At 45.1% G+C, this 16,898-nt stretch overlaps 1 protein-coding gene across 7 annotated transcripts in view; it reads right to left on the reverse strand.

Annotated features, from left to right (window-relative positions):
- The window catches only part of LOC143301288 (nck-associated protein 1-like), a 95,845-nt gene that overhangs the window by 10,940 nt on the left and 68,007 nt on the right, over nucleotides 1-16,898 (reverse strand). For 3 of the 7 annotated variants that reach the window (XM_076615486.1, XM_076615483.1, XM_076615484.1), the window contains 5 exons: nucleotides 16,816-16,898; nucleotides 13,576-13,656; nucleotides 12,385-12,405; nucleotides 8,623-8,655; nucleotides 1,821-1,905 (listed from right to left, as the gene is read on the reverse strand). In XM_076615486.1, the coding sequence (XP_076471601.1) occupies nucleotides 1,821-1,905; nucleotides 8,623-8,655; nucleotides 12,385-12,405; nucleotides 13,576-13,656; nucleotides 16,816-16,898 (303 nt within the window). The remainder of the gene's footprint in view (nucleotides 1-1,820; nucleotides 1,906-8,622; nucleotides 8,656-12,384; nucleotides 12,406-13,575; nucleotides 13,657-16,815) is intronic. The other 4 variants (XM_076615487.1, XM_076615488.1, XM_076615485.1 and 1 more) reach the window with 3 other exon arrangements.

Below are 16,898 nucleotides of genomic sequence, written 5' to 3' on the forward strand. Positions count from 1 at the left end.
ATGGCACAGACTGCAACATCATGACCACAACATCAAGGCACAGGCTGCAACATCATGGCACAGGCTGCAACATCATGACACAAACATCACGCCACAGGCTGCAACATCATGACACAAACATCATGGCACAGACTGCAACATCATGACCGCAACATCACGGCACAGGCTGCAACATCATGACACACACATCATGGCACAGACTGCAACATCATGACCGCAACATCACGGCACAGGCTGCAACATCATGACCGCAACATCACGGCACAGACTGCAACATCACGGCACAGGCTGCAACATCATGACCAAAACATCATGGCACAGGCTGCTGGACCACCTTCACCTCACTAACATTGGTCACAACTTACATCTAATTTTGACTGACCCTGCCCATACCTTGCTCTAACCTTGCTCTAACCCTACCCATACCTTGCTCTAACCTAACCCTACCCACACCTTGCTCTAACCCTACCCATACCTTGCTCTAACCTAACCCTACCCACACCTTGCTCTAACCCTACCCATTCCCTGCTCTAACCTTGCTCTAACCCTACCCATACCTTGCTCTAACATTACCCATACCTTGCTCTAATCATACCTGTACCTTGCTCTAACCCTACCCATACCTTGCTCTAACCTTGCTCTAACCCTACCCATACCTTGCTCTAACCTTACCCATACCTTGCTCTAACCCTTCCCATACCTCGCTCTAACTTTGCTCTAACCGTACCCGTACCTTGCTTTAACCCTACCCATACTTTGCTCTAACCCTACCCATACCTTGCTCTAACCCTACCCATACCTTGCTCTAACCTTACCCATACCTTGCTCTAACCCTTCCCATACCTCGCTCTAACTTTGCTCTAACCCTACCCATACCTTGCTCTAACCCTACCCATACTTTGCTCTAACCTTACCCATACCTTGCTCTAACCCTACCCATACCTTGCTCTAACCTTGCTCTAACCGTACCCGTACCTTGCTTTAACCCTACCCATACTTTGCTCTAACCCTACCCATACCTTGCTCTAACCCTACCCATACCTTGCTCTAACCTTACCCATACCTTGCTCTAACCCTTCCCATACCTCGCTCTAACTTTGCTCTAACCCTACCCATACCTTGCTCTAACCCTACCCATACTTTGCTCTAACCTTACCCATACCTTGCTCTAACCCTACCCATACCTTGCTCTAACCTTGCTCTAACCGTACCCGTACCTTGCTTTAACCCTACCCATACTTTGCTCTAACCCTACCCATACCTTGCTCTAACCCTACCCATACCTTGCTCTAACTTTGCTCTAACCCTACCCATACCTTGCTCTAACCCTACCCATACTTTGCTCTAACCTTACCCATACCTTGCTCTAACCCTACCCATACCTTGCTCTAACCTTGCTCTAACCGTACCCGTACCTTGCTTTAACCCTACCCATACTTTGCTCTAACCCTACCCATACCTTGCTCTAACCCTACCCATACCTTGCTCTAACCTTGCTCTAACCGTACCCGTACCTTGCTTTAACCCTACCCATACTTTGCTCTAACCCTACCCATACCTTGCTCTAACCCTACCCATACCTTGCTCTAACCTTGCTCTAACCCTACCCATACCTTGCTCTAACCTTGCTCTAACCCTACCCATACCTTGCTCTAACCAAGGTCTAACACCCACCTGGAGTGTTACTGTAACTCTAACCCAACATCTAAACAAAACTCTTCAACTTTCACACAGGATCTGTCTTCACCCGGACCCTGCAGTCTGAACTGCTACCTGAAGCAGTGAGAATGCTAGCTGTAAGGAAAGACTGGGACACTGACCACTCTTTAGGGTCCGCAGAGCGTTGCAGAGGGTGGGGTCCACGTCACACGACTCTCCTGCTGATGACGCCAGTTCATTGACCACCTGTACACACCACAGTTCATTGACCACCTGTACACACCACAGTTCATTACCCACCTGACACAGTTCATAGACCACCTGACACAGTTCACTGATCACCTGACACACTGACCACCTGACACACCACAGTTCACTGACCACCTGACACAGTTCACAGACCACCTGACACAGTTCACTGACCACCTGACACAGTTCATTACCCACCTGACACAGTTCACAGACCACCTGACACAGTTCACAGACCACCTGACACAGTTCACAGACCACCTGACACAGTTCACTGACCACCTGACACAGTTCACTGACCACCTGACACAGTTCACTCAGTCACCTGTGTGTCATCCTCTCTGACAGAAGGGTCAAGATGCTCATCTGTCAACACACAGTCCCTGAGGGTCAAGGTTCCAATCCCACACTCGCCCTTTCTCCCAGGTATGACTGGAAAGTCAAACTGACCGTCTAATCATACAGGTGAGATGATAAAACTGGGGGCCTGTGTGCAGCACGCACTTGGTGCACTGAAAAAGAACCCATGGCAACGACAATGTTGTCCATGGACTCTGACAGGTACACAGATATATGTTTATGCACTCCAGGCCTGAACAAGTGTACTGGGTTCTGCTGCTGGTCAGGCATCTGCCTAGCAGATGTGGTGCAGGGTATATAGATTTTCCAAACGCAGTGATGCCTTTTGAGAAACTTAAACTGAACATGCAACACAGAGTATGTCACCCGTCATCATCATGATATGACTGCAATCCAGAGATGTTGGTGTAGCTTTATACCTAGCCAAACAGCTGTCCAACAAGTTCCTGTTGTCCTTAGCAGCTAACAGGGTTACAGTCATAGAACTCACCTTTCCATACACGGTTATCACAGCATACTATCTCTTTCATCATTATCCTTATCGTCAGGGCATACATCATTCAGTTCATGATGATGATCCTAATACTTCATCATCTTAACATACATCATACTGCTTGCTCCTAACACTTGACCATCTGTAGATAAACATAAAGCAGCACACAACAAAGCCCACTAATCATCTTTCTACAAACCATACCAGTAGTGTTGCTCACTACAATCAGCGTAATATCTAACAATCCACCAATGCTCTGTATACTTTTGTTCATGTTACTAGTTCAATGCCACAAAAATACATGAAACAACTGCACAAAAATTCATTATCTTCAATATTCAATTCACTATCTTCAATATTCACAGTTCCACAACAATTCTTTCCAATTTCTATCTTCAAAATTCACAATTCCATAACAATTCCCTGTCTTAAGTTTTCACAATTCTACAACAAATCTTTGTCTAAGCTTTCACAATTCCACAACAATTCCCTGTCTTAAGTTTTCACAACAATTCCTTGTTTTAAGTTTTCACAACAATCCCTGTCTTAAGTTTTCACAATTCCACAATTCCTGTCTTCAGTTTTCACAATTCCACAATTCCCTATCTTCTGTTTTCACGACTTAAAAACAAATCCTTATCTTCAGTTTTCATGTCTGACAACGAAGGCAATTTTCACAGAGAGAGGGACAGACAGGGGGGAGGGCATACACTTTTTCAGTATTTTGCAGATAGCCTTTGTACACATATGTCAACAAATATACACATTTGCCTTTGTCATAGAGAAAGCTGGACATGAAAAAAGAAGGAAAATGCATTGTTGAATTTGGTATAATATATCATTATTAATGTACATGTCTCTTTGTTTGATCATGTGGATTTTGTTATGTTTTGTTACTGTTTTGTTTCTTCTTGCCCATTTTCAACTCTAAAACAACATGGACTGGATTGAAATTTTCTTGCCCATTTTCTGTGATATGTTTTAGCTCTGAAACACCCTCCACAGTTGACTGGGCTCTGATTTGAGGAGAATCCAAAAAACAAGGACAGGACAGAAATCTCTAAAATAACATGGACTGGATTGAAATCTCTAAAATAACATGGACTGGATTGAAATCTCTAAAATAACATGGACAGGACATAAATCTCTAAAATAACATGGACTGGATTGAACTGGACTGAAATCTATAAAATATTATGGACTGGATTGAAATCTCTAAAACAACATGGACTGGATTGAAATTTTCTTGCCCATTTTCTGTGATATGTTTTAGCCCTGAAACACCCTCCACAGTTGACTGGGCTCTGATTTGAGGAGAATCTAAAAAAAACCAAGGACTGGGCATAAATCTATAAAATAACATGGACTGGATTGAAATCTATAAAATAACATGGACTGGACTGAAATCTATAGAATAACATGGACTGGATTGAAAACTCCAATTCTGACCACCGGGCGTGGGGAGGAGAGAGTGGTGGTGGTGATCGAGTCAGTATCTATTTAATTATTAAAAAAACAAACCTCCCCACAGGAAAAAAAAAAGATGGAATTGTCAAGCCAGAGGCATGTTGTGGGTCCCATTTGTACCAACGCCAATTTCTCTTTACTGAATTTTTTTCTCTTGCTTTTTTATATTCTTCTTTACAGAATTCTTGTAAAGTTATACTTTGTTGCTTGTTTTGTTTATTTGTGTAAGGAAGTGTGCGTGCGTGCATGCATGCATGCATGTGTGCGTGTGCATGTGTGTGTGCATAAGGGAAAAAAAGAAGGTTTTTTTTTTTTTTTTTTACATTGGAATGGTCAACTGTGGTCTGAAGGACTATGTACAAGAAAGAATGAAAATAAGAAAACAATGTACAGCGTATGAACCTTGTTCCAACTGCAATAGGACATCATGCAATTAATCACTACATTTCAGGATCCACAAGAAAAACAAGAAATAAATGAGGGCATTGACAAGAACAACAACAAACACCAAAACAGGTTTGGGGATAGGGCACATGACGGCAGCCATGGATCAATACATCTGACACACTGAACTGTCACTTCACATGACGACAGCCATGGATCAATACATCTGACACACTGAACTCTCTGTTCACATGACGACAGCCATGGATCAATACATCTGACACACTGAACTCTCTGTTCACATGACGACAGCCACGGATCAATACATCTGACACACTGAACTCTCTGTTCACATGACGACAGCCATGGATCAATACATCTGACACACTGAACTCTCTGTTCACATGACGACAGCCATGGATCAATACATCTGACACACTGAACTCTCTGTTCACATGACGACAGCCATGGATCAATACATCTGACACACTGAACTGTCACTTCACATGACGACAGCCATGGATCAATACATCTGACACACTGAACTCTCTGTTCACATGACGACAGCCATGGATCAATACATCTGACACACTGAACTCTCTGTTCACATGACGACAGCCATGGATCAATACATCTGACACACTGAACTCTCTGTTCACATGACGACAGCCATGGATCAATACATCTGACACACTGAACTCTCTGTTCACATGACGACAGCCACGGATCAATACATCTGACACACTGAACTCTCTGTTCACAAGACGACAGCCATGGATCAATACATCTGACACACTGAACTCTCTGTTCACAAGACGACAGCCACGGATCAATACATCTGACACACTGAACTCTCTGTTCACTTGACGACAGCCATGGATCAATACATCTGACACACTGAACTCTCTGTTCACATGACGACAGCCACGGATCAATACATCTGACACACTGAACTCTCTGTTCACATGACGACAGCCACGGATCAATACATCTGACACACTGAACTCTCTGTTCACAAGACGACAGCCACGGATCAATACATCTGACACACTGAACTCTCTGTTCACATGACGACAGCCACGGATCAATACATCTGACACACTGAACTCTCTGTTCACATGACGACAGCCATGGATCAATACATCTGACACACTGAACTCTCTGTTCACATGACGACAGCCATGGATCAATACATCTGACACACTGAACTGTCACTTCACATGACGACAGCCATGGATCAATACATCTGACACACTGAACTCTCTGTTCACATGACGACAGCCATGGATCAATACATCTGACACACTGAACTCTCTGTTCACATGACGACAGCCATGGATCAATACATCTGACACACTGAACTCTCTGTTCACATGACGACAGCCATGGATCAATACATCTGACACACTGAACTCTCTGTTCACATGACGACAGCCACGGATCAATACATCTGACACACTGAACTCTCTGTTCACAAGACGACAGCCATGGATCAATACATCTGACACACTGAACTCTCTGTTCACAAGACGACAGCCACGGATCAATACATCTGACACACTGAACTCTCTGTTCACTTGACGACAGCCATGGATCAATACATCTGACACACTGAACTCTCTGTTCACATGACGACAGCCACGGATCAATACATCTGACACACTGAACTCTCTGTTCACATGATGACAGCCACGGATCAATACATCTGACACACTGAACTCTCTGTTCACAAGACGACAGCCACGGATCAATACATCTGACACACTGAACTCTCTGTTCACATGACGACAGCCACGGATCAATACATCTGACACACTGAACTCTCTGTTCACAAGACGACAGCCATGGATCAATACATCTGACACACTGAACTCTCTGTTCACATGACGACAGCCATGGATCAATACATCTGACACACTGAACTCTCTGTTCACATGACGACAGCCATGGATCAATACATCTGACACACTGAACTCTCTGTTCACATGACGACAGCCATGGATCAATACATCTGACACACTGAACTCTCTGTTCACATGACGACAGCCACGGATCAATACATCTGACACACTGAACTCTCTGTTCACATGACGACAGCCACGGATCAATACATCTGACACACTGAACTCTCTGTTCACATGACGACAGCCACGGATCAATACATCTGACACACTGAACTCTCTGTTCACATGACGACAGCCACGGATCAATACATCTGACACACTGAACTCTGTTCACATGACGACAGCCATGGATCAATACATCTGACACACTGAACTCTCTGTTCACATGACGACAGCCATGGATCAATACATCTGACACACTGAACTCTCTGTTCACATGACGACAGCCATGGATCAATACATCTGACACACTGAACTCTCTGTTCACATGACGACAGCCATGGATCAATACATCTGACACACTGAACTCTCTGTTCACATGACGACAGCCACGGATCAATACATCTGACACACTGAAGGGTCAGTTCATGTGATGTATCCATCAGACCCACAGTCTCTTTCAAAACAACAGGGAGAAAAGCAAAAAGGGGTGCTGGTGGTGGTGGTGGTGCTGGGTAAAAAACAAAGGAAACCACCAAAATGAACTGTAACACTTAATTCAGCATTTTGGACACAATAGACAAAAGAAAAAAAGATTACAAGGCCTATAATCACATCGCCATAGCAACATATGTTGTTTGAAAAACATGGTCATCAGGGAAGGAAGTAGCTACTTTACATGATAGCTATGGGATGGAAGTGGTTCCTTTACACGGTAGTTGATGTGTAAATGGTCATCAGGGAAGGAAGTAACTACTTTACATGATAGCTAAGGGATGGAAGTGGTTCCTTTACACAATGGCTGATGTGTAAATGGTCATCAGGGAAGGAAGTAGCTACTTTACATGATAGCTAAGGGATGGAAGTAGTTCCTTTACACAATAGCTGATGTGTAAATGGTCATCAGGGAAGGAAGTAGCTACTTTACATGATAGCTAAGGGATGGAAGTGGTTCCTTTACACAATAGTTGATGTGTAAATGGTCATCAGGGAAGGAAGTAGCTACTTTACATGATAGCTAAGGGATGGAAGTAGTTCCTTTACACAATAGCTGATGTGTAAATGGTCATCAGGGAAGGAAGTAGCTACTTTACATGATAGCTAAGGGATGGAAGTAGTTCCTTTACACAATAGCTGATGTGTAAATGGTCATCAGGGAAGGAAGTAGCTACTTTACATGATAGCTAAGGGATGGAAGTGGTTCCTTTACACAATAGCTGATGTGTAAATGGTCATCAGGGAAGGAAGTAGCTACTTTACATGATAGCTAAGGGATGGAAGTAGTTCCTTTACACGGTAGTTGATGTGTAAACAGTAATCAGGGATGGATGGACAGGTCATTCCTCTGGTCCACATACTTTTCTATTGATAAGTACTTGAATGAGCCGAAGGGATAAATTTGTAACTGTGTTTGAAGCAGACAATATAAAGTCTTTGGAACCAAACTGAACTGAACTGAACTGAACTGAGCTGAAGTGAATTGAACTGAACTGAACTGAACTGTGTTGAAGTGAAGTGAAGTGAACTGAACTGAGTTGAAGTGAATTGAATCAAACCTCCTGCTCATCTGGGGTTTCTTGGTGTTCTCTTTTCAACAATGATTACAGAAATTACATGTTCTATTCTTCTGCTGTTTCCATAGTCTGTTCATCAATGATTTCTTTTTGTTTTTCTTTCCTTTTACTTTCAACATCTGCTGATAAAAAACAACAACAACACAACTTCAAAACGTTTGCATACATTTTTTAAGTAAACAACTTTAATACTGTCTATAGAAACAAACACTTTCAAACATCAGTTGCTCTTTTATTATTATTATTATTATTATCATTATTATTATTATTTACAAGGACTTTCAAATTGATCAATAAAGATGAACACTAAATTTGGAGGCACATGCCCTAAAAAAAGAAGAGAAAAAAGAAGAGAAAGAAAGGAATAAAGCACCTGCACTGGGGGTGAGAGTCTTGTAGTCACTGACTGAAAACAGCATCACAAGCACAAAAGTTGGGAAACTTCAACCAGTGCGCAACAATTACCACGAGATGGAACTTTGCTAAAGAACAAGAAAATAAAATTCACATATGATCACACCAGCACACACACACACACACACACACATGCACATACATCACACACACACACACGCACACACACACACTGGCTAAATTTACTCCTTACCCTCACTTTCCACGTTCATGTTTCTATTCTTTATTTCCCCTGATCTAAAACCACTTCAAGGGGAGAGATGTCGAAATTAATGACTTCTATCACTAACCACACACACACACACACACACTTGTTCAAGTGAAACTATCTGTAAAATGGAAGAAGTGAGAGCAGTGTGTTGTCAGCATGGACCACATGTCCATGCCACAGTCAGAGAGAGAGAGAGAGAGACAAACAGACAGACAGACAGAGACAGAGAGAGAAAGAGACAAAGACAGAGAGAGAGACAGAGACAGACAGAGAGAGAGACACACACACACACAGAAAGAGAGAGACAGAGAGAGAGACAGAGACACAGAGAAAGAGAGAGACACAGAGAGAGAGTGAGAGAGATTCCACAGCAATGGCTAACTACCCAGCCCCTGGGGGACATTTCAAGCCGGTATGGAATGACTCCCCAGTCTGTTACAAAGGGATGAGTGCAAGGTCTGGAATGACTCCCCAGTCTGTTACAAAGGGATGAGTGCAAGGTCTGGAATGACTCCCCAGTCTGTTACAGAGGGATGAGTGCAAGGTCTGGAATGACTCCCCTGTCTGTTACAAAGGGATAAGTGCAAGGTCTGGAATGATTCCCCTGTCTGTTACAAAGGGATAAGTGCAAGGTCTGGAATGTCTCCCCAGTCTGTTACAAAGGGATGAGTACAAGGTATGGAATGACTCCCCTGTCTGTTACAAAGGGATGGGTGCAAGGTCTGGAATGACTCCACAGTCTGTTACAAAGGGATGGGTGCAAGGTCTGGAATGACTCCACAGTCTGTTACAAAGGGATGAGTGCAAGGTCTGGAATGACTCCCCTGTCTGTTACAAAGGGATGAGTGCAAGGTCTGGAATGACTCCACAGTCTGTTACAAAGGGATGAGTGCAAGGTCTGGAATGACTCCCCAGTCTGTTACAAAGGGATGAGTGCAAGGTCTGGAATGTCTCCCCAGTCTGTTACAAAGGGATGAGTGCAAGGTCTGGAATGTCTCCCCTGTCTGTTACAAAGGGATGAGTGCAAGGTCTGGAATGTCTCCCCTGTTACAGAGGGATGAGTGCAAGGTCTGGAATGACTCCCCTGTCTGTTACAAAGGGATGAGTGCAAGGTCTGGAATGACTCCCCAGTCTGTTACAAAGGGATGAGTGCAAGGTCTGGAATGACTCCCCTGTCTGTTACAAAGGGATGAGTGCAAGGTCTGGAATGTCTCCCCTGTTACAGAGGGATGAGTGCAAGGTCTGGAATGACTCCCCAGTCTGTTACAAAGGGATAAGTGCAAGGTCTGGAATGACTCCCCTGTCTGTTACAAAGGGATGAGTGCAAGGTCTGGAATGATTCCCCTGTCTGTTACAAAGGGATGGGTGCAAGGTCTGGAATGACTCCCCTGTCTGTTACAAAGGGATGAGTGCAAGGTCTGGAATGACTCCCCTGTCTGTTACAAAGGGATGAGTGCAAGGTCTGGAATGACTCCCCAGTCTGTTACAAAGGGATGAGTGCAAGGTCTGGAATGACTCCCCTGTCTGTTACAAAGGGATGAGTGCAAGGTCTGGAATGACTCCCCAGTCTGTTACAAAGGGATGAGTGCAAGGTCTGGAATGACTCCCCAGTCTGTTACAAAGGGATGAGTGCAAGTCAAATCTAAGTGGGAGGGGTGGGGGTATCTGTATCTGTAGGGTACATTGCTATCACCACTCATGACATGACGCAACGGTAGGGGGAGTGCGCAGTGGGGGCTGCTTGTGACCAGAGGAGGTGTGCTGCCTGGTGCCATTCCAGGCCAGTGTACACAGACTGGGGTTTGCTCACTCCAGTGGATGAACGGACCCGACCAGAACCCTTCTGTGTACAACTGTTTCAGGCAAAGACCTCGATTGGGGCCTTAGATAGTTTTTAATTTTTGGACTGGCACCTAATTTCCATTATGATGTCATGACATAGGAACACCTAAACTGACCATTCCACTCTCCACTGTGACCAACAAATGCACAGTGTGTTGCTGTGCTCGCCAGCAGGAGAGTTATTTTCGCGGTGACTGGTTCACGTGAACAGCGCGTGTCAACAGTGGCGTCTGACCCAGTTTCGTCACAGTCACAAGGCAGACAACAGAATGAGACGAACAGGCCCCATCGTGGATGTATAATATTCTGTTTCAAACTTTTTGTGCTTTCCTGGATTCGTTTACAAGTCATCAGTGTGTGCAAATTTTGAAAAAAAAGACATTTTCAACATCTCACTTTATGATAGCATAAGAAGGAAGGACGTTTTATATTTTGTCCCCAGTTAACTTGTTATGTTACTGAGCAGTCTGGAAGTTTTCGGTTCATAAGTTCTAACATTTCTTACCTATATGTGGGGAATGACAGGGGAGCTACATGGCAGTACTGAGTTAACCTGGACCAGCCAGATCTGACAGGGCTAAAAACCAGCGGGAGAACCAAGTTAACCTGGACCAGTCAGATCTGACAGGGCTAAAAACCAGCGGGAGAACCAAGTTAACCTGGACCAGTCAGATCTGACAGGGCTAAAAACCAGCGGGAGAACCAAAGGACTGCTACAGCACAACAGCAGGGGAGGGGAGAAGGAAGAGAACCGAACACAGGACCACAGGAGGAACTGAAAACTGGTGCACAACAACAGAGCAAAGGACCAGTGCCACCCAAACAAAGACACTGACTGACACGACGTCATCAAACAAAGACACTGACTGACACGACTAGTCATCAAACAAAGACACTGACTGACACGACTAGTCATCAAACAAAGACACTGACTGACACGACTAGTCATCAAACAAAGACACTGACTGACACGACTAGTCATCAAACAAAGCATGGCTCCCCGTCTGTAGACCTGACAAATGGAGAAAGTCTGTAAAAAACAACTGTGGGGTGTGCAATATGACTGGCTTTGATTAAAAGATACATCCACATTTTGGACCACTGGATAAAAGGTGTTGACTTTGGAATGTAGGTCTGTGTTGAAAATGTGGACACAAAGTGAGTCTGACCTCACAAACAGACCAATGGTGTGAAATGTGGATATTTGTTATCAGTCTGACCTCACAAACAGACCAATGGTGTGAAATGTGGATATTTGTTATCAGACCAATGGTGTGAAATGTGGATATTTGTTATCAGTCTGACCTCACAAACAGACCAATGGTGTGAAATGTGGATATTTGTTATCAGTCTGACCTCACAAACAGACCAATGGTGTGAAATGTGGATATTTGTTATCAGTCTGACCTCACAAACAGACCAATGGTGTGAAATGTGGATATTTGTTATCAGTCTGACCTCACAAACAGACCAATGGTGTGAAATGTGGATATTTGTTATCAAAGTGAGTCTGACCTCACAAACAGACCTACTGTCCACAATATGAACATCTGTTGTCAAAGTCAGTCTGACTCCACAACCCACTTTTTTCTCTCACAGACTTTCTCCTTTGCAGAGACAGAGCCGTCACGATGTATGGCCGACACACAGACATATATAGATATATACCTGTTGTTTTAATGCTGAGGGCTGCATAGAAAAAGCATGAACAATGTAGTTCAAATCACACTGAACACACACACTCCACATTGCTCACTACTGACTGGCAAAGTATATAATGTATCTGGCTAGGTGAAATAGAGACAGACAGACAGACTCACACACACACACAGACACACACACACACATTAATATATATATATATATAAGACAGAGACAGACAGACAGCAGACAGACAGACAGCCACACAGACACAGAAGACATGAGGGAAGAGGAAAGGAAGTCAGAGAAGAATGTGAAGAAGGAGGAGGAGGAATAGTGAATAAAAGAACAAACAAAAAAAGAAAGGAAAAACAAAACAAAACATATATGTGTGTGTGTGTGTGTGTGTGTGTGTGTGTGTGTGTGTGTGTGTATTACATATATATATATATATATATATATATATATATATATATATATATATATATATATATATATATATATATGTATAGAAGAAACCACTGAACAGCGTTTCACTTTCTGAAGATAACACTGAGAAAACCACAGCACTCAATGTCTGATAGACAGGGCACACAGGGATACCCTGAGATTGAAAACCACCACTGAACACATTCTGATTTTCTGATGATAACAGAGAGAGAGAGAGAGAGAGAGAGAGAGAGAGAGAGAGAGAGAGAGAGAGAGAGAGAGAGAGAGGCATACCTTGGAATTTCAGAGAGAGAGGCATACCTTGGAATTTCAGAGAGAGAGAGAGAGAGAGAGGGATGATTTAGAGATACACTGAGATTGGAAACCTACGTACAGAACAAACCAATTTCAATTTTTTGGGGTGAGATAGAGAGAGAAGAGGAAGAAGAAGAAGAAGAGGAGGAGGAAGAAGAAGAAGAAGAAGGAGGAGAAGGAAAAGAAGAAGAGAGACAGACAAAGAGAGATCGAGAGAAGTGGTAAGAGAGAGACAGAGAGCAAGAGAGGCATACCATGGCATACCAAACTCAGAGAAAGAGAATACCACGATACACTGAGACAACAACAACAACAACAACAACAACAACTGCAAAGAGAACAAATGACCAGAAAACTATGCAGAGAGCAATGATACAAATAAATATATTTTCATTTTCCCAGAGCAAGAGAGAGAGGGAGAGACAGACAGACAGACAGAGACAGAGAGACAAAGACAGAGAGAGAGGGTATTACCATTGAGTCCCTGTTGTCAGGCATGTGGTGGTGGATGTCACGGATGGATCCCATCAGGAAAGGGATACGGTTCTCCAGCACCTGACATCACAGCCACACACCTGACATCACACCTGACATCATAACCACGCACCTGACATCACACCTGACATCATAGCCACACACCTGACATCACACCTGACATCATAGCCACACACCTGACATCACACCTGACATCATAGCCACACACCTGACATCATAGCCACACACCTGACATCACACCTGACATCATAGCCACACACCTGACATCACACCTGACATCATAGCCAAACACCTGACATCACACCTGACATCACGGCCACACACCTGACATCATAGCCACACACCTGACATCACACCTGACATCACAGCCACACACCTGACATCACAGCCACACACCTGACATCACACCTGACATCATAGCCACACACCTGACATCACACCTGACATCACAGCCACACACCTGACATCACACCTGACATCACACCTGACATCACAGCCACACACCTGACATCACATCTGACATCATAACCACACACCTGACATCACAGCCACACACCTGACATCATAGCCACACACCTGACATCACACCTGACATCACAGCCACACACCTGACATCATAGCCACACACCTGACACCACACCTGACATCACAGCCACACACCTGACATCACACCTGACATCACAGCCACACACCTGACATCATAGCCAAACACCTGACATCACACCTGACATCACAGCCACACACCTGACATCACACCTGACATCACAGCCACACACCTGACATCACAGCCACACACCTGACATCACACCTGACATCACAGCCACACACCTGACATCACACCTGACATCACAGCCACACACCTAACATCACAGCCACACACCTGACATCACATCTGACATCACAGCCACACACCTGACACCACACCTGACATCACACCTGACATCACACCTAATATCATAGCCACACACCTGACATCACACCTGACATCACACCTGACATCACGGCCACACACCTGACATCACACCTGACATCACAGCCACACACCTGACATCACAGCCACACACATCACAGCCACACACCTGACATCACAGCCACACACCTGACATCACACCTAACATCATAGCCACACACCTGACATCACACCTGACATCACGGCCACACACCTGACATCACATCTGACATCACACCTGACATCACAGCCACACACCTGACATCACAGCCACACACCTGACATCACATCTGACATCACAGCCACACACCTGACATCACACCTAACATCACAGCCACACACCTGACATCGCAGCCACACACCTGACATCACACCTAACATCACGGCCACACACCTGACATCACAGCCACACACCTGACATCACACCTAACATCACAGCCACAAACCTGACATCACGGCCACACACCTGACATCACACCTGACATCACAGCCACAAACCTGATATCACACCTGACATCACAGCCACACACCTGACATCACACCTGACATCACAGCCACACACCTGACATCACAGCCACACACCTGACATCACAGCCACACACCTGACATCACACCTAACATCACGGCCACACACCTGACATCATAGCCACAAACCTGACATCACACCTGACATCACAGCCACAAACCTGACATCACACCTGACATCACAGCCACACACCTGACATCACACCTGACATCATAACCACACACCTGACATCACACCTGACATCACACCTGACATCATAACCACACACCTGACATCACACCTGACATCACAGCCACACACCTGACATCACGGCCACACACCTGACATCACACCTGACATCACAGCCATACAGCTGACATCACACCTGACATCACAGCCACACACCTGACATCACACCTGACATCACAGCCATACACCTGACATCACACCTGACATCACAGCCACACACCTAACATCACAGCCACACACCTGACATCACACCTAACATCATAACCACACACCTGACATCACACCTGACATCACACCTGACATCATAACCACACACCTGACATCACACCTGACATCACAGCCACACACCTGACATCACGGCCACACACCTGACATCACACCTGACATCACAGCCATACAGCTGACATCACACCTGACATCACAGCCACACACCTGACATCACACCTGACATCACAGCCACACACCTGACATCACACCTGACATCACAGCCACACACCTGACATCACAGCCACACACCTGACATCACGGCCACACACCTGACATCACACCTGACATCACAGCCATACAGCTGACATCACACCTGACATCACAGCCACACACCTGACATCACACCTGACATCACAGCCACACACCTGACATCACACCTGACATCACAGCCACACACCTGACATCACGGCCACACACCTGACATCACACCTGACATCACAGCCACACACCTGACATCACAGCCACACACCTGACATCACAGCCACACACCTGACATCACATCTGACATCACAGCCACACACCTGACATCACACCTAACATCACAGCCACACACCTGACATCACAGCTGACATCGCAGCCACACACCTGACATCACACCTAACATCACGGCCACACACCTGACATCACACCTAACATATAGCCAAACACCTGACACCACACCTGACATCACAGCCACACACCTGACATCACACCTGACATCACACCTAATATCATAGCCACACACCTGACATCACACCTGACATCACAGCCACACACCTGACATCACACCTGACATCACAGCCACACACCTGACATCACACCTGACATCACAGCCACACACCTAACATCACAGCCACACACCTGACATCACACCTGACATCACAGCCACACACCTGACATCACACCTGACATCACAGCCACACACCTGACATCACACCTGACATCACAGCCACACATGACATCATAACCACACACCTGACATCATGGCTACACACCTGACATCACACCTGACATCAGAGCTGAATGACACAACATTATGTGTTGCGTTATAATGATTCGTTTTCATTATTATTAACTATGATGAGGATGTGTGGGAGAGAGAGAGGGAGAGACAGAGAGAGAGACAGAGAGAGAGAGAGACAGACAGAGGCAGAGAGAGAGAGACAGAGAGAGAGAGAGACAGACAGAGAGACAGACAGACTGAGAGAGAGACAGAGGCAGAGAGAGAGAGAGAGAGAGAGAGAGAGAGAGAGAGAGACAGAGCACTGACGTCATTCAAAGCCTCCTGGGCCAGAGCCCTGAAGGACAGCAGCACTCCAATGATGGTCATCCTGGTCAGCACGATGTCCACGT

This window comes from Babylonia areolata, chromosome 27, assembly GCF_041734735.1.
Source record: "Babylonia areolata isolate BAREFJ2019XMU chromosome 27, ASM4173473v1, whole genome shotgun sequence".
NCBI classification, from domain to species: domain Eukaryota; kingdom Metazoa; phylum Mollusca; class Gastropoda; order Neogastropoda; family Buccinidae; genus Babylonia; species Babylonia areolata.